Source organism: Lactuca saligna, chromosome 9, assembly GCF_052625555.1.
Source record: "Lactuca saligna cultivar CGN05327 chromosome 9, ASM5262555v1, whole genome shotgun sequence".
NCBI classification, from domain to species: Eukaryota; Viridiplantae; Streptophyta; class Magnoliopsida; order Asterales; family Asteraceae; genus Lactuca; species Lactuca saligna.
Genome location: NC_136425.1, coordinates 41,389,429 through 41,408,250, shown reverse-complemented (window position 1 = coordinate 41,408,250; position 18,822 = coordinate 41,389,429). Strand labels below are relative to the sequence as shown.

Sequence of the window (18,822 nt, the reverse complement as noted above, 5' to 3'; positions counted from 1 at the left end):
TCCCTACCCACATCCAAAACTTATACCTACTCGTCGAGTTATCTCCCTTAGACTCGATGAGTAGACCTTTGATTTGCTTAGTATCTTTCCTTAATTAGCCTTCTGGTTTCCGGATGTTACAAAAAACATAACTATTAAACCAAAAAAGAGATCTAAGCATATAGCAACCAAGGTATGAACTTGATACCTCAAACTTTTTGCAAAATAGTTAGAGAATTTGGATCCAAGGCTTCCTCTTCAAGCTAAGAAACTTCTAGCTTCTTCAACTCCTTCAAAATGCACAAAATGAACACCAAAAGCTCTCTAAAAACTCACACATTCAACAATGGAAGATAAGACTCGATTTTCGGGTTTCTGGACAGAAGAGGCTGATAGGGAGGCTAACACTTGGGACTTAATGACATTATATAGGGCTTTCACCCTAAAAATTAGGGTTTTTGGGCCTGAGCACGTACGCTGCACGTACCACCTTGTACCTTGCGTTAGGTTCACCTCCCGCTTCTAGCAAAAGTTCCACGATGAGATAGGCACGCGGCTGCATTTTAGTACAACTTATTATCCCCGGAACGATGGTCAGAGTGAGCGGACCATATAGACCCTTGAGGACATGTTAAGAGCCTACGTCATTGACTTCGATGGGAGCTGGGATTCCCAGCTACCCATTGCAGAGTTCGCCTACAACAACAATTATCATTCCATCACTGGTGCTCCACCTTTTGAGCTCTTGTACGAGCGGAGATGTCGTACCCCGGTCTGTTGGGGCGAGGTTGGCCACAGGGTGATGGGTCGGACTGATGTAGTTCGGCAGACTACCGAGAAGATTCAGCATATTAGATAGCAATTGCAGACTGCTCAGAGTCGGTAGAAGATTTATGTCGACCGATGCTGATCCGAGTTGGAGTTCCAGGTCAGCGACATGGTATTGCCAAAGGTCTCACCTTTGAAGGGTGTGATCCGCTTCAGGAAGAGGGGAAAGTTAGGTTCCCAATACATTAGTCCCTTTCGGGTTATTTTCAGGGTTGGCAAAGTGACATGTAGACTGGATCTCCCAGAGGAGCTCAGTTAAAATCACAATACTTTTCATGTGTCCTAGTTACGGAAGTGCATACTTGATTAGGAGGCGGTAGTGTCATTAGACGATATTTAGGTCAATGAGCGCCTGAATTACGTGGAGAGACCTATGACAATTCTGGAAAGGAAAGTGAAGGCTCTACGGAACAAGGAGGTACCTTTAATAATGGTATAATGGGAGCACCGGTGGGGATCTGAGTGGACTTGGGAGCCGGAGGATGAGATGCAGGAGCATTACTCGAACCTGTTTGTTGTAGCAGACTTCATGGATGAAGTCTAGTCATGTAGAGACCTACTCGATGAGTTAGCTGCCCCACTTGTCATGTAGAGACCTGTATGGTCGCGTGGTTTATGGAGCCTACTCGACGAGTTGGAGGATCCCAACTCGATGAGTAGAGGTTGTGCATGAAAACCCTAATTTTTAGGGTGTTCGCCCTATTTAAAGGTGTTGGATTAGTGTCTAAGTCCATAACTATTTTGGTATGTACTTGACCCGATGGTGCATGGTCCTTTTGGGTTGCCTTCACCAAAGCAACTTGATTGGAGAAATAAATAAAGAGAGAGAGGTTATTATGATTTATTAATATGTTCTAAGAATAATATATTAAAGGAGAAATCATATTTGTTTAATTAATATTGGTCAATAATTAATTAGGAATTAATTTTGTGATCAAGTGTAAATAATTAAACTAGAGGGGCTGATTTGTAATTATGTGATAGTTACAAAATAAGGTAAGGATTATCTTATTATTAGGGTGAACGAATTTAAGGTGATAAGGCCTTAGAATTCAACTATGATAAGGATTCAAAGATTATCTTATGGGTTGCTTTGTGGATAAGCATCTAGATAAGGATAATGACTGAAACCCTATCTGAACACCTATATAAACACCCCTTGGCACATGAATTCGGGTATCCCTTCCCAAGAAGTCCTAAGGACGAATTCTAACCTCTCTCCTCTCTCTTTATACCTTCTCCATTTGCTCTTGGTGATTGTAAGCCATTAGAGGAGTGACACTTGTGACTCTAAGCATTCCAAAGTCAATTCGAGGAGATTTAGGATTGTTATTGCTATATAACAATCAAGGTATGTTCTTAAACCCATTCATATGTTAATATCGATTTCATATACTAGAATTAGGGTTTATAGTCTTAGATTCAAAGCATGTACAATAGAGAAACCTAGATCCAAGCATTAGGGTTTGTATGAGCACATATGATGTCTTATGACCAAAACCCATCAGTGGTATCAGAGACTGGTTTGGTTTCAATTGTATGAACTTGACATATTAGGGTTTATTGCCAATAAACCCTAGGAGGCTAGGGTTTTTTGAGATTAGGGTTTGCAAACCCTAATTTGCAAGAGTTTGAATAAGATCTTCAAATCCTTTCCTTAAACCCTTAAATTTCGAAATCTAGGGTTTGTTATAATCCCTTGATTTTTGAAATTTGCCTCCTCCCCAAGATAAGATCCTAATTTTTAGGGATTTGGATTATCCCATATCTTGTAATTATCCTCTAATTGTTATATATGGTAATTCAAGATCTTGCATTATCCATCCATATTTTCGAAATCTATATAGATATTTAAGGTATTAGGATAACTTAAATGTATAAATGGTAATTATCCTCATTATTTAGATAATCCCTTATGATTTAATAATTGAATTAATAGTCAAATTCAAGATAATTATTAAATCAAGAGTTTGAATATTTAAAATTTTAATTTAAATGTCATAAATTCGAAATTTTAAGATAGATTAAAACTAAATTGTTTTGAAATGTTTCAAAACTTGCCCTCAAGTTTTGGAATTTAAAAGTTGATTAAAAAGGTTTAATTAGGAGTGTTAAATTCTAAAACCCTAGTATTGTTTTGAAAAGTTCAAATCACACCCTTATGGTTTTATTAATTAATTAAGGTGTATAATTAAAGAAAGTTTAATGAATCCATATAAAGTTTGGTTTACAATTTAATTGAATTAAAAGTATAATTATTAGATTAGACCGCCTAATATTTTAAAAGTGTAAAATACACCATATACTATATATAACATTAAAAGTCTAACATTATATATATGTATGAGTAAAAGTCAGTGTTACCGTTAGTAGGCCTCATTCACGAAGCTGGTCTATAAGGGGTGTTTAAGGAAATTGCATATAATATGGCGATTGAATGGGTATCCACTCTTACCCACCGCACTCTTGGCTAGTGGAGGTTCGTTAGCCGAACGGGTAGGATAGGACGAAACCATCCATTATAAGTATAATGAAGTACAAAATTAACTAAATGTTTTTCAAATTCCCAATATTAGTTACTTAGGCAAAAGTGAATTGATGCAATTCCATGAAATTACACTTTGTGTCCTTGCGAAAATGTTAGTGGAGCGTGTGTGGTTTACCGGCACACTAAATGGTTCTAAGCAAAGGTAGCAAAGGGTGACTCAATGTTTGTCATAGTTCGGTGGAGCGTGTGTGGTTTACCGACACATCGAATAGGTGACTGTAAAATGTGAGGGCACCATGTAGTTTGCATGGTTATTCACACCCGCTTTGTGATCCTCGGCATCCCAGTCACAAACAAGAGGGGCATATCGAGATTTAAACATGCCATTGAAATGTTCAATGAATCTCAAAGGATCTAGAAGTTTTCATAGATTTAAAACTTAAATTTCTTTTTCGGTTTTCATGGTGGAAATTAGTGAATCATCATTCACTTACCTTCAAATATTCTGCAACTAGATTACGGCATCCCTCTTCTAGGTTATAGCGTATTGTGTTAGGTTTTAGCCTTAGTATCTCATTTGGGTGATTTACTAAGGACTCAATCGATCAACTAACTTGAATCTGTTTTCTCCCGTTTTGTAGATGTCAAAGTTCGACAACTATGGTCTTCCCAAATCCCGTGGAACAAGCATTCCACATGAAGATGATATTCCACGATTCGATCGAGGAACAAGAAATCATGCTTCACTTCCTCCTCCTCCTCCAATTATTCTCCCTAACCCACAAGATTGTAAAATTGAAAGGTTCAATATCACTCAAGCCCTTTTGGCAAGTAAACATAAAGAAGGAAAGTCGGTGTGTGCACACGTCTTAGGGATGAAGTCACACATTGATAGGTTAAGAATGATGGCATCCATTGTCGGTGAAGAGATGGTTGTTGATTGGGTTCTTCAGTCACTTGCTAACTCGTATAGTGAGTTCGTAAGAGAGTACTATATGATGAACCACGACGTGACCCTTATGGATCTCACCTATATGCTTATTGCTGCTGAATCAGCAATGGTTTGGCGCAATAGAAAAGCAAAGTTGATTGGTGAATCTGCCTTCAAGACCTCTATGGATATAGGCAATGGCAATGAAAGACATGCAATGATCGAAAAGTTTGATCATAAGAGAAAGGCGATGTCTGAAGAAGTTCCATGTGTTGTTCCAAAAGAGTCAATTTGCTTTTATTGCCAAGAGAAGGGGCATTGGAGACGAAGTTGCCCTATTTACCTAAGAGATCTAAGAGATGGGAGAGTCAAAAGTATGACTACGCTTCAGGATCGGTGAAAAGAAAGGAAGCTTGATAAGAGAGCAAAGTGAATCTAATCACAAGAGATGGATCTTGATCGCATGGACTTGAAGATTGGATTTTGAGCTTAGATAGTTATGATAGAGTTGTTAGAAATTTTCCTTTTACATAGTTTTCAATAGATTTTGCATTGTAAGGACAAATGTTTTTCTGCTGCTTTTATAAATAAAATAAATTTTGTTTGACTTATTTATTTATTTGTTTACTTCCTTGCAATGAAATCGTTATGAAAATTGATGTTTGCATATTTCTACAACGAATGGATATGATTCTTAGTTATGCTATTTATGGAAATGTTGAGAATTTACCAAATAGGGAGAGTTTCTCATCGCCCACAGTTTCAATTGGACAAAAATTTGGAATCACGCAACTTGGTTGCATGATGAATGAGAAATTTCAAATTTGATAATTAGACTAATTCGTTAGAAAAGTGTCAAGTGAAGGACTAGGAGGTCGAGTACACAAAGTTGTGTGTTGATAAAGTTCACCATAAGAGTAACAAAGATATTCGTCATGATTTACTAAAGGCTTAGTAAATATGATTACACTTACAAGATTAAATGTAATTCTGAATTGATTAAAGGGTTTAGATCAATAGTAGAACGAATAAGAAGAATCAAGTAGGCAGACAGATAGAAGTCTCTCCATTCTAAGAAGAAGGGAGAATAGCTTTTATGCTTTATAATGGGTCTTAATGATTAAGAACCATATCTCAATTGATCCTATAAGTGAGTCTTAGTACAATTGTATGTTTAAGAAGAGGAATCAAGGATTGAAGAAATGGTTAAATCAAGAAGTCTATCATACTGCGTTCCAATAACAAGTCTTAAAGTTAAGATTGTGACAATGAGTGAAAAGTATTAAAGGTTTATAACATTCATCAAATGTGGAAAGTTATGATGTCTTGGATAAGACAAAGGCCAACTAGGACCAATTTATGAAGTGTTTTGATAAAAACTACACTAACTCTTGAATATTTGTTTGTCAAGAAATGGTTATTGACAAAAGAATCTTATATGTCAAGGAGTCAATGGGAGTCTTAATGGTCTTGAAAGGTTTCAAGAACAAATCAAATAAACCTTAACGATCATCACTAGCACACGAGTTGAGTTTTACAACCTATCGTGTTGACAATATTTTGATTCTGTGCTGTTCCAATTGAGTTAATTATGCATGTGAGTCCTGTGAGTTCTCATTTTGAACGCATAAAAGGCAAAGCACCTTGACCAATGAAAGGTACATTGATAGGAAAAAAGTGAGATACTTAACTACTTGGAAGACGTGGTGGGCAGTTGTGCTACCATAAGGCAAGAAATCAAGATTAAAAAAGGCTCGGTCCATATGAGTTTGAATTTGTCGTAAACTTTGGTTTTAACAAATTCACATGGATAGGAACAAATACACCATTTAAATCTAAGTGTCATAAGATTTCCTCCTTCATGAAAATGATTGTGAGGAAATGCTTTCACTAAGAAAGATTTTAAGAAGTAGTGATTGTAAAATTGCATTCTCGAATTCGATCATGGTTACGGTATCCCTTTCCATAATTTGAATTGTGAGGTTTGGCAATTAGTCTTAATTGTTTAGACACACATATGAACTATCAAAGACAAAGGTGTACAAGTTCAAGAAGCCTTGATAAAAGATTATCAAAGCATTAAGTATTAGAAACATGGACTTAAGAAATTCAATAGGTATTCTTTTTTTTTTTCTGAAAGTTAAGATGTTTGTGAATACATGTCGAAGCTAGTGGGAGCATAAGTGTTATGTTTTATAATAATCATCATGATAGTGGGAGCATAAATGTTATGATTGTATGATTATTAAGGTACGTATTGCAAGTTGGTAATATTAATTATAGAAAACAAGAGTTATACCTGGCAAAGTCGTAAAGGTTGTAAAGTTGTTTTGCTATAATTAAGGGAGAGAATATTATGCTTTATTTCAAAATCTAAAGGCTTAGGTTGAGAAATGTTAATAAATTTAGTCAAAGGTACATAGTGTGTTCTTAAAATTTCGATTATGATTACGGAATTCCTTTTCACAATTCGAATTTTGAGAACATAGCAAATAAAACATTGTGCATCGTGTCCCATACGCTTCGGGTATAGGATCGATTGCAAATGCTTTAATGTTTGACCATTCTAAAATTTTCCAAATGTCTAGCGCATTTAGAGGAAAAATGGATTAGAATCGGTTTTGACTAAAATAATGAAACAACTATCAAAGGACCATCCAAAGTTCGACGAGGGTTGGTTGCTTGTGAGTAGTTGGAAGCATGGTATTAATGGACCATATTGACATTATGATGAATAGAAAAGATTCTATTAAGAATGAGTTGTCATATGGAAAATATGGAAGTGTGTCCATATTAGGAATTGAATATTGAAAATCGATGACTAGATTAGAAACTTTTATGCAAAAGGATGTTCAAAGGAATGTACTTTGAGTGAGAGACATCATATCTAAGGAATTGTCTTGTAACAATCTCCGTTAGAGGACTTTGTAATATCATTGGTAATAGTCTTTGTAACTTTGGTGCAGTGATATTACGAAAGGATCGTTGCATAGAATGTTAGAATCTAGCATATAGCAAGAATTTGATATTCTTACACTTATGAAAAAGGATTTGGAGTTGTAAAATGAGAATGATTGGAAATGTGTTCAATTTGTCTATTTCACAAAAGTAAGAACCATAGGTAAACATTGTGTGCATGCTAGGAGCATGGGACAAGTGTAATAATTCAAGTAAGAAGTTGATTACCCGAAACGACAAATAATGAGTAATCGATATGGTGATAAATAAAAGGTGTTTTATTTATGCTCAAAGGGTTGAGGCCATATGGGATTAGTATTATTCTTGTGTTTCACTTTGCATGTTTTGACTTCCAGAATAATTGAGTTTATTAAGAATAATCGAATTATTCAAACGGGCCACAGTCGTTCATATGTTGGAAGTAGATATGAATGAAGACTGTCGTGAATTGGTGTGTGGATTGTCTAAAAGAGTATTAGACATAAGAAAATGTTTGCTACAACATTCATGAGTGCTTATGAATATGAATTTGAGCATTGGATTAAACCCACGCTCGCTTGGATCACTCCATGAATTGTATCACGAGTGATTGGTGAGACGATAACATCTTATATTATTGAAACCGAGATGTGTGAGTTGTATCTTGCTAATCGGTTGCACATTGATGATATGTAAACGCACTAGTAACTTGGTGTTATAAAACATATTGTTGTGTGTGATTTGGTTAGTAAGTGCAAGAAAGCATTGTATCAAAGTTTATCCGTTCCTTTTATCCAAAGAAGGATAAAAGCGATATCTTTGGGCCCCTCGATGGTTTAGTGATGATAAACGTAAATGCTCGGCCGGGCTAGGGCTAATTTGATTTGTTCAATTGGTCAGTCATCATAAATTGGAAATTGAGATATAGTACAAAGAGAATGATTTAAAATCATATCTCATATGATATCTAGAATGGAGGAATATATGATCCCTTATCTTAAGGACACGCATATCTGATAGGATCAGAGTTGACAGCGGCTTTGGAAAGCTATGATTGCAGATCAGCATCTGAAGTCATACGCATAATAGTTATTAGACTTATCCAAGTGGGAGACTGTTGGATTAGTGTCTAAGTCCATAACTATTTTGGTATGTACTTGACCCGATGGTGCATGGTCCTTTTGGGTTGCCTTCACCAAAGCAACTTGATTGGAGAAATAAATAAAGAGAGAGAGGTTATTATGATTTATTAATATGTTATAAGAATAATATATTAAAGGAGAAATCATATTTGTTTAATTAATATTGGTCAATAATTAATTAGGAATTAATTTTGTGATCAAGTGTAATTAATTAGACTAGAGGGGCTGATTTGTAATTATGTGATAGTTACAAAATAAGGTAAGGATTATCTTATTATTAGGGTGAACGAATTTAAGGTGATAAGGCCTTAGAATTCGACTATGATAAGGATTCAAAGATTATCTTATGGGTTGCTTTGTGGATAAACATCTAGATAAGGATAATGACTGAAACCCTATCTGAACACCTATATAAACACCCCTTGGCACATGAATTCGGGTATCCCTTCCCAAGAATTCCTAAGGACGAATTCTAACCTCTCTCCTCTCTCCTCTCTCTTTATACCTTCTCCATTTGCTCTTGGTGTTTGTAAGCCATTAGAGGAGTGACACTTGTGACTCTAAGCATTCCAAAGTCAATTCGAGGAGATTTAGGATTGTTATTGCTATATAACAATCAAGGTATGTTCTTAAACCCATTCATATGTTAATATCAATTTCATATACTAGAATTAGGGTTTATAGTCTTGGATTCAAAGCATGTACAATAGAGAAACCTAGATCCAAGCATTAGGGTTTGTATGAGCACATAGGATGTCTTATGACCAAAACCCATCAAAAAGACCTTAAGTCCTTCTTTCCAACCTCCTTATCACCTTTTAACGTCCATAAGCAAACCCTAATCGATCTAACCCTATTTTGAGTGTGTGTGTGTATCTATGTGAGGCTAAAAGTGTGTTTTTGGTGCATTTCTTGAATAAGTTTGAAGAACTAGGAGCTTGGAATGAGAAGGGGATTGTAGATCCATCATCTACATCATTTTGACATCCATTTGAAGGTAAAGAGTCATTACCTTGATCATTCTCTTACTATATCTATTCATCCAAGAGTTTGGGGCCATTTCTAGCTTATCCTTGAAGCATTTCTGATTTTGAGCACGACTTGAAGTTGTAACTTCAGATCTGGACTCCTCTAGACCCCTTTTGACATAAAGCCTAAAGCTTTATGAAGCTTTGGCCTTTCTCCTTACCCTAAACCTTTTTATAAGGCTAGTTTTAAGTGTTTTAGCTTCATAAAGCCTTGCATGCACGTAAAGTTAGCAACTTTATGTGGCAACTACACCCTGGGAGGCTAGATCTATAGTTTGGGGCCATGGTTTCATTTAAAAACGTCTGAATGAGGAAAGACGTGATGGAACTTGATGATTTGCACAGTCAACTCGATGAGTTGAATGAGGTTTTCTCGCTTTTAAGATTATGCATGGACTCGACGAGTTAGTGAGATAACTCGACGAGTTGGTTGGGGTTTTCCTGATATCCTGAATGTTGCATGGACTCGACGAGTTACTTGGTAACTCGGCTAGTTGACTAGGGTTTTCGCGACTTTCTGAGTACTGAAGGAACTCGACGATTCTGTAAGCTGCAGTCGAGGAGTTGGGTCAACATGGACTGTTGACCTTGACCGTTGACTTTGACTTTGACCAAGGATTGACCAAGTTTGACTTCTGAGGGTATTTTGGTCATTTGGGAACTTATGGAATTGGATCAATTGTGGTTGTAGTTGTTGGTGTTTGGAGTCGTGTTTCGGGAGTTTGATCTTTTCAGTTTCGTTCGACATTGTGAGGTGAGTTTTCCTCATTATACTCAAGGCTCGAAGGCACCAAGGCCGACCATTTGGATTGTTATCATACTTTATTGTTAGTGTGATTTGTTAGATCGGTATCCTGGTAGATAAGATGGTTCTATGTGGTTATGATCAGTTAGATCAGTATCCTGGTAGATATGATGTTGCTATGCTTAGTGATCCGTAGATTGGTTTGTCTGTCTATCGACTAGTATATGATTATCTGATATATTTGCACATGATTGATTGGTGGTTGAGGCTTATCTGCTTTGTGCGAGAGTTAACAGACCAGGGCATTCCAACCCGATGGTTGTGGGTCGAGAGTATTCCATCCCGAGGATGAGTGGACTCATAGTATGTGGGTTTTCCAACCCGATGGTTGTATTTCGTGGGTATACCATCCCAAGGATGACTAGACCCATCGTATGTTGGCATTCCAACCCGATGGTTGAGGGCCTGGGGTATTCCAACCTGATAGTTGATTGGGCCCATAGTATGCTGTAATTATACATGTGCTATTTTTTGTGCGGGTATTTTGGGGGAAGTCACTAAGCTTCAAGCTTATAGTTTTGGATTTTGTTTCAGGTATTTCGAATGACCGCGGGAAGGCGAAGGCGTGACTGTACACTTCCTTGTTTTATGATTGTGATTTCTGGGAAAACTCTGATAATGATTTATTTTGAAAACAATTTGTAAACATTACTGGTTTTGGATGATTTTGCAAACAATTTATGAACTTGGGTTGATTTTGAAAAGTTTAAATTTTTGTGAATTTTTATGTATGTTACACACTTAGTTTCTTGTATTACAGGTAGTGGCAAAAGAGCAAAGGAGTGATGATCTAATGAGAGATCTATGGATTAGAAGCCAATCGAATAATATATGTTCTTAAGGCCTGTACTGTTTCTGTTTATGCTTATGCACTGTATTGACGATGAAATCCCAATGTTTATATTATAATGAAAATACATTTCTTCGGAAATGCTTTGATAATATACTTATCATATTTTTGGGAACAAATTCCGTAATATTATTCTTAAAAAGGATACTCTGATTTTAAATAAAGCATAAACATATCGGTCTTTTCTAGCCGTAAAATTGGGGATGTCACATGAGACCCTTATTGATGTAAATTAACCATTAAGTGAATACATTAAGTCTCATGTTGTAAAGGTTAAATAATCTCAGAGTGATGGATTTGGCCCTATCGCACAATTCTCGTTTGAGTCTAACCGTTGTGGAGTTGAGTCTTTTACTCGAAGGATTTTCTAAAATTTGTTACATATGATTGCATTAGTAGTTAGCTGACATTAGTGGGAGTTCTTCAGCAGCTGATGACAGGGTGAGGTCGGTAACCTAGGAGAGCCTTGGAAGTGTTTTAGTAGGTATGGATGCATTGTTTAGCGAGTATTTGGAATACAGTATGAGAAGGTGACTTAGAAGATTCGGGACAATTCTTAAGGAAAGTATGGATAGGTGTGGATGTGACATCCCCATTTTCACGGCCAGAAAAGACCGATTTGTTTATGCTTTGTTTTATAAAATCATAGTAATCTTTTAAAGAAAACGGTTGCGGAATTTGTTCCCAAAACAAGATATGATAATAACTTATCAAAACATTTCTCAAAGAGAATGTATTTTCATTTAATAATAAAACCTCGGGATGTCATGTTCCGATACAGACATATAAGCATAAACAAAACTTACATTCAATTACACTAATGATTTACATCTCCTTTAATCTCTCAGTGCAAAGCAGCTTCGTATCAATACCTGTGATACAATTAAACTGAGTGGGTCAGGCTTGGGAGCCTGGTGAGCGTATAGGGTTTTCAACCCACAATAATATAATTATTATATTCAATCATCAAACAATCAACCCAATTACCCATCCCCGTTATCTCCATTTATTTCTTAAGTACCTTCCCTAAGGAATTATCCTAAGGGTCATCTCCTACATCATATTTACCTCTCATCTCCTTACATCACATTTCCTTGTATGTTTGTTCCTAAGGACTTTTTCCTAAGGATCATCGCATGAATACGTAGTCACAACATCGCCTGGACTAGTAAGTCATAATAAGGGTTAGACTATCATCGCATGAATACATAGCCACAACATCGCCTGGACTCGTAATTCATAGTAAGGGTTAGAGTATCATCGCATGAATACGTAGCCACAACATCGCCTGGACTCGTAATTCATCACCTACAGGTTATGAGCCTGCTGGTGCTTCCACGAGGTCATCTAGAATAGTCCGTGGTCGCCATCTATACTCTGGTAGATGACTACATCGCCAAATTTCCACATCGCCGGTCAAGGTTATGGTATCTCCTCTCATCTCACATCACCTATTTATCATTACCTTTCTATCATCACCTATTTCTCATCACCTAATCATCATCACTTGTTTCTCATCACCTAATTATCATCACCATTATATCCTCACCTTTCTCTTATCACATTCGTTCAACACACATCAACTATTTCATCTACCCATGTTCTACCCAACATATTTGTAGATAAAAATTACATATATAGTTTAAATCATTTAACACCTATATAAAAACATCAATTCCAAGCCCATCTCATACAGACAATTAATATATAACACATAGCACGTATTTCATAGCTAATGATTTATATTTATGTGTTTAGAAGAGAGTAACCACACACTCACACATATAAACCACAATATATATACACATAACACGTATTTTGTATAAAATACTTCATAATTATGCGTTAGAAGAAAGTAACTACACACTCACTTGATCAGAAGGTGATCGGACAACACTACGACTTGTAGAAGTAGTATTCTTCGGTAGATCTGGAAGATCTTCACAAAAACCGGACTCTTCGCGGGCAGAGCTTCGGCTCGGGAATTGCACTTCTCGGGATCTTCGGGGCCTCGAGACTTGCTTCGGGGCTCGGGAATGATACCGGGGCTTCGGGATATTTCTTGCACGAAAAACGATGCAAAAACGCGAGAAAACGGGAAGAAATGAGCAACTGAATCAGCTGCACTTGACTTCCTTTTATAGGGGGCTAAAGCCCGATTTACGCGGGGCGTAAATTTCATTACGCAGGGCGTAACGACGATAAGGTCGCTGACTCCCCCCATGGATAATATCGGTCAATTTTTATTTAAATTAAATATTGAAATTATTAAATAAACTTCAAAAATTCATATATTCCTCATACGAACTCAGTTTTCGACGTTTTTATATCCACGCGTAGGTGAGACTACGATCTACAACTTTCGTTTAGACTCCGTCGGCTAATTTTGATTTTATTTTTATTATTTATTTTTAGTAGGTCGGGACAGGAAAACTCCGTTATAAAATCATAACTTCTTCATCCGACGTCCGTTTTCGCCTATCTTTTTATCATTTTACTACAATTAATGAGATCTTCAATTCTCATTTAGATTGTTTCGGCTAAAAACCGCTCGGTCTCAAATCGAGCATTCGGGCTGCATACTGCTAAGTCGAAACTTCGAAAAATCATAACTTCCTCATACGAAGTCAGATTTGGGCGTTCTTTTTATGCATGCTCATGGTTTAACGTATTCTACGACTTTCATTTAGATTGCTAAGGCTAAATATCGCTCTAACGTAAATTCACTTTTTACGTCGCGTTGTGTCATGCCGGTTCTGTCGCGAAACTTTGACAGGTCATAACTTCTTCGTTATAACTCGGATTTCGGCGTTCTTTATATGTACGGAAACCTTGTAACATATACTATAACTTAATTAAGATTATTCGTTCTAAATAATCTTTCATCAAAAATTCATTTTTGATGCCTATCGTCTCTAAATTGACTAGCCCGAATCTACGGGCGTTACAATGGAAGGTAGTATTGAGCCCATACTATTGAAAGCACATGATCCATACTTGAATCAATAATGGCCACAAAGATTCTAGGAAGCCTGTAGGATATGGAATTTTATAGGTATGATCTGATTCTTGTATGGTTGCTTTTCAGAATGATGATGATCACACGTGGAGTACGTTCAGGTTCTGTTCGTGTTCAGTTGCTAGTGCTGAGCTGATTGATGAGCAGATGCGGGACTACAATGTACATATATTAACGGTACAAATTCTGATGTTCACAATACGATTTTTGTTTTTCGCAGTCCCTAGAAATGACAATACATGTTTTTTTCCCAAAAAACACAATTTTTTTCAAGATTTTCAAAAAGAGAATTTTGCGGTTCACCATTTATGAAAACTCATATCTTTGCAAATAATAACATGCAAAATCTTTAAAAAAAATGCATGACAGTTAGGTGTCGTTTGTTTTTTCGAAGTGAAGATGTCTGAAGTCTATAGACCACCTCTGCAATTATCTGTAGCAGAAGAAGGGGATCAAAAAGCTGCAACATGTAATAAAAAGTTTGTTTGTTTTTTAACCTCTGCAGACTGCTACAATAAGTTAAAGTAAGGTGTGAAAAAGTTTGAAGCAGAGGGTCAAGTGATGCGGTACACAACACACATGCAACAGTTTTTAAGTCAGAAATCTTATGAAAAACAAACAACTGCATAGGGCCAAATGTTACGCATGTGCTGCACGACGCAATAATAAATAGTTAGAAGAAGTTTAAAGAAAAACAAACAATACCTTAGATTTCCACATACTATCTAGATTTTAGTTGGTGATCACCTTCAAAAGCCATGACTATTTGGATTATTTTTGAATTTTCTAACTATTTTTTTTTTTTAAAATAATTTAAAATTTAACTAAAAAATTCCTTTATATAATTGTGTACAATAAAATGTAATTAATTAATGGATTGTTTTGGATTTGGATTTATCCTCGTAATATAGTTGACCTAAAGACTGACCTACGGCCAGATAGATGATATAGACGGTCAAAGTCAAAGGAACCCATCTCCACTCCCACACCCCAGGTCGTTCGTTTCCTAAACGCAGTTGGATTCTCGACAGAATCTAATAAAATGCCTCCAATTTTCTCAATTGCACTCCACCTTTTTTTGTTTTCAGTGTCTTCCGTTTACTACATACCCAAACCTTTCTTCAATTTGAAACCCTAAAAATCAATTTCAGTTTTCTCTGGGTTTCGGTTCTTGAAACCCTAGAAAAATAAAAATAAAAAGGGTTTATTTCGTTTTGCTCCCAAAAAATTCCAATGTTCAACACAATTTACACAAAACCCTTTTTGCTGTTCTTGAAACCCTAGAAAAACATAAAAGGGCTTTCTTTGTTTCAAACACTTGTTTTTTAAACAATTATTTTTCTGGGTGTTGTTTAGTTTTTGATTTGTTTACGCTAAATCAAAGTGCAGTGTTTGTTTTCCTTCCAAAATCCCCAACTCTTTATAGCTTTTCATGAAACCCCAGAAGAACCAAGAAAATGAAATTTACCTTTTGTTGTTTACAGTTAATGTTTTATAGTTTTCCTCTTCTGTTTTGTTGATAAACCCTCTGACCAGATAAGATCAAGAAACGACGTTTCTTTCTTTTCTTGTTTATAATTCATCTTCTTTTGCTTCGTAAAGTTAATTTCTTTTAGTTTCAATGGAGGATTGTGATCAAAGTAAGGTGTTCGTGGGTGGGATTTCTTGGGAGACCACAGAAGATGTGTTGCGAGATCATTTCAGAAATTATGGGACTGTGGTGGGTTCAGTGATTGCTAAAGATCGAACCACTGGTAGCCCTCGTGGGTTCGCGTTTGTTTCTTTCTCAGATGCATCAGCTCTTGATAAAGTTCTTCTCGACACTCATACAATTCTTGGGAGAACGGTTTGTATTTCCATCAAATTTATCACTAATTTTGCATATTTGCATCGAAATTTTTTCTTTCGTGGTTGTTTTAATTTGACCATAAAACTTAAAGTTTGACTTTTAAGTGCTATATTAGTTGTTTCCCAGTTCCCACGACTTCTTACCCCAAATTATTTTGATACCAAGTAATCAAAACCTTTTAAGTGGTAATAATCAATTTAAAGCACATTCAAATGTTCCATCGCCTGCTTAGAAAGTTTTGTTCTGGCTTAAGAAACAAGTTGATGAAAGTATTAAGAAAATCCTTTTTGGAGGTATGAAACTAAAGTATTGAGTTAATTTGGCATTTAAAAGTACCATTAGGTTACATTTGATTACTTTTTGGAGTACTAAATTTGCTAAAATAAGTGTTTTTGGACAAATTATGGAAGTCTTTGCACCTTTTTGAGCTATAAAACAAAAATTACGAGTCAACTATGCTTTTGAAAGTAGTAGTAGATTGAATTATCACTTCTTTTTGGAATGACTGATTTTATTGACTTTAAGTCTTTAACTTGCCTTTTTTTGTAACCTAACTATTATTTTAACAATCTTTCAAAGAAAACAATAGATGATTTTGTAAAAATGCGGTAATCTTTTACTTTTTTTTTTTTTTCTTTTCCCAAATCACTTATTTTACAAAAGGGTAGTGTTTTTCTTCCATTCTTGGAAAAACTATGAGAAAATATCACAACAGTTTTCAAGAACCATGTATTGCGATCAAACTATCAAAATCTTTGGGCTTTCTTGTCAAACCACATGTTTTCCCTTTTCCAAATTGAATTGAAAATTGTTGCAGATTTTTTATAAACATGTGATAGGTGTGAAATCTTCATAAAATTAGTTTTTATAACTTCAGAAGTCAAACCCAACAGTCAATATACAATCTTTTCTTTCTATCCATGATTCTTTTAATGATTCTTGATAGGTTGAAGTGAAAAAAGCAGTACCCAGAAGTGAACAAAACCAAAATCATCAAGAACAGAATCGAGGGCAAAATAGGAATAATGGAAAAAGTAATGGTACTAAAAGCAACGATAACATAAAGACTAAAAAGATTTTCGTAGGTGGGTTATCTGCTAACTTAACTGAAGATGACTTCAAATTCTACTTTGAAAAATTCGGTAGAATCACAGATGTGGTTGTGATGCATGACAATGTAACACACAGACCCCGTGGTTTTGGATTCATTACTTTTGACTCTGAAGACTCAGTTGAAGAAGTCATGCAAAAAAACTTCCATGAATTATGTGGTAAGTTAGTTGAGGTCAAAAGGGCTGTTCCTAAAGAGATCTCCGCCACTACTAGCGGCAATACCGGCGGCATTAACCGTGATTCTAACTTTTCCGGTCATCAACAGGCGGCGTATAGACCTAGATACGAGGTTTTACCGAGTTACGGACCGTTCCCGGGGTATGGCGGTTACCCTTATGGTGGTGGTGTGTTTGGCGGTGGTTTTCCGGTGGGTGGTTATGGGTTGGCTCCGGTGACACCTAGGGTTCCGTGGGGTGGTCCGGCGATGGTTAGTATCAGGGGTAATCCGTTGCCATTGACTATTTTTCCGGCTTACTTGAATGGTGGACATGGGCTGATGAGTATGGCGGCAAATGGTTATAATGGGATTGTGGGGGGCGTACCGAGTGGGGTGCCGAGTCAACTCGGTGGTGGTGGTGAGCAACTCATGGTGGATGTAGATAACAACAATTCTTTGGGGTCATCTGGTGGGGAGGCTGGTAGAAATGATCAAAGTGGTGGTGTTGAAGGTAACATGAACATGAATATGAACTGACTGATTTGGAAAGGTGGAAGATTTCTGATACTGATTTGGGTTTGGGGGTGTTTTGGTAATTTACCATGGTAACCATTTGTTTAGTCACCTCACCTCCAAGTCTCTAACTTTGTTATAAAGATGTTGGGTTTCTGTGTATCATTTTCTAGTTTTAATAATTTATGGATTCTGGATTTGGATTTGTGTAAAATAGTTCTGTTTATTTGTGTTGATTTGGCTATTGATGACTCCAATGTTGAAAGATTTAATGTTCTTGCATCTAGTTGTTGCTGTTGCTATTCGTTTTTTGATTTTGACTTTTAATTGAAAGATGACAACGATTGCTTCCTTGTGTAGTCCACGCGAGAGATTGATGGCACACCGTGTACGAAAATACTTGTACAAAACAAAGAACACCAAGAATGATCCTAGAATCCCAAATAAGTTTCGGTTTTATTATCAAAATGTAAAATGATACGTCGCAGAAACAAAGAGATTATGATACAGAATAACCGAATTCAAATTTGATTAGGAAAATGTATCCTAATCAAAAGCTACGGTCAACTAACAAAATTCAAACAAATATTAAATAATACCAGAAAATAGAAAAATGTCACCGGTCCTTAAGGAAAGATCATAGATCAAGGTGAATTTGTTGGAAATTTAAAAGGGGATAAATTGCAAGTTGGCAAATTCTTTTGTCCAACATAGGTGGGTGAATGGAATAAGAGAGTTCATAAGGCTTTTCTCATCTTGCACATTGTTTCGATCCGATTTGGATGTAGTTTGAGTGACGTAAGCAAGTATCGGATCCGGTTTGGACTTGACCGGTTTTTACTTTATTGTTTTTGGATCGGTTTAGTCCTATTTGGAATTTATTTTTTCAAAATACCATTTTAAATACCCAAATATAACATAACATGCGGCATAGGTTCATTATAATATTTAAAATATACATCAAACATCGAATAGAAGAGATTTTTGGATGCCAAAATTTAAACTGCTTAATAATAATAAAGTGCGTTAAAATATTTTGCCAAATTGTCTTCATTTTTGTAGTCTTCTACGCCTTTGTTTTGTTGTTCAACCTTTGTGGACAGGGTAAAAGGTCTCATTGATACCATTCTTTTTATCTTTGTCTTCGTCGATGTCATACGCCAGTTTCGGAGGCATTGCTATG

General features: G+C 36.1%; 1 protein-coding gene across 1 annotated transcript; it reads left to right on the top strand.

Moving 5' to 3' along the window:
• The first annotated feature begins 14,953 nt into the window (after window positions 1-14,953).
• Window positions 14,954-17,921, top strand: LOC145015431 (RNA-binding protein 1-like). The gene is made up of 2 exons (XM_078973906.1): window positions 14,954-15,853; window positions 16,803-17,921. The coding sequence occupies exons 1-2, from the start codon at window positions 15,629-15,631 to the stop codon at window positions 17,661-17,663; spliced, it is 1,086 nt and encodes a 361-aa protein (XP_078830032.1). The 5' UTR covers window positions 14,954-15,628; the 3' UTR covers window positions 17,664-17,921.
• Window positions 17,922-18,822: the final 901 nt, after the last annotated feature.

Excerpts from the sequence above, each read along its gene's own strand:
- LOC145015431 (XM_078973906.1), top strand. The coding sequence starts at position 15,629 with ATGGAGGATTGTGATCAAAGTAAGGTGTTCGTGGGTGGGATTTCTTGG. Across the intron at positions 15,854-16,802 it reads ATACAATTCTTGGGAGAACG|GTTGAAGTGAAAAAAGCAGT; the intron begins GTTTGTATTTCC and ends GATTCTTGATAG.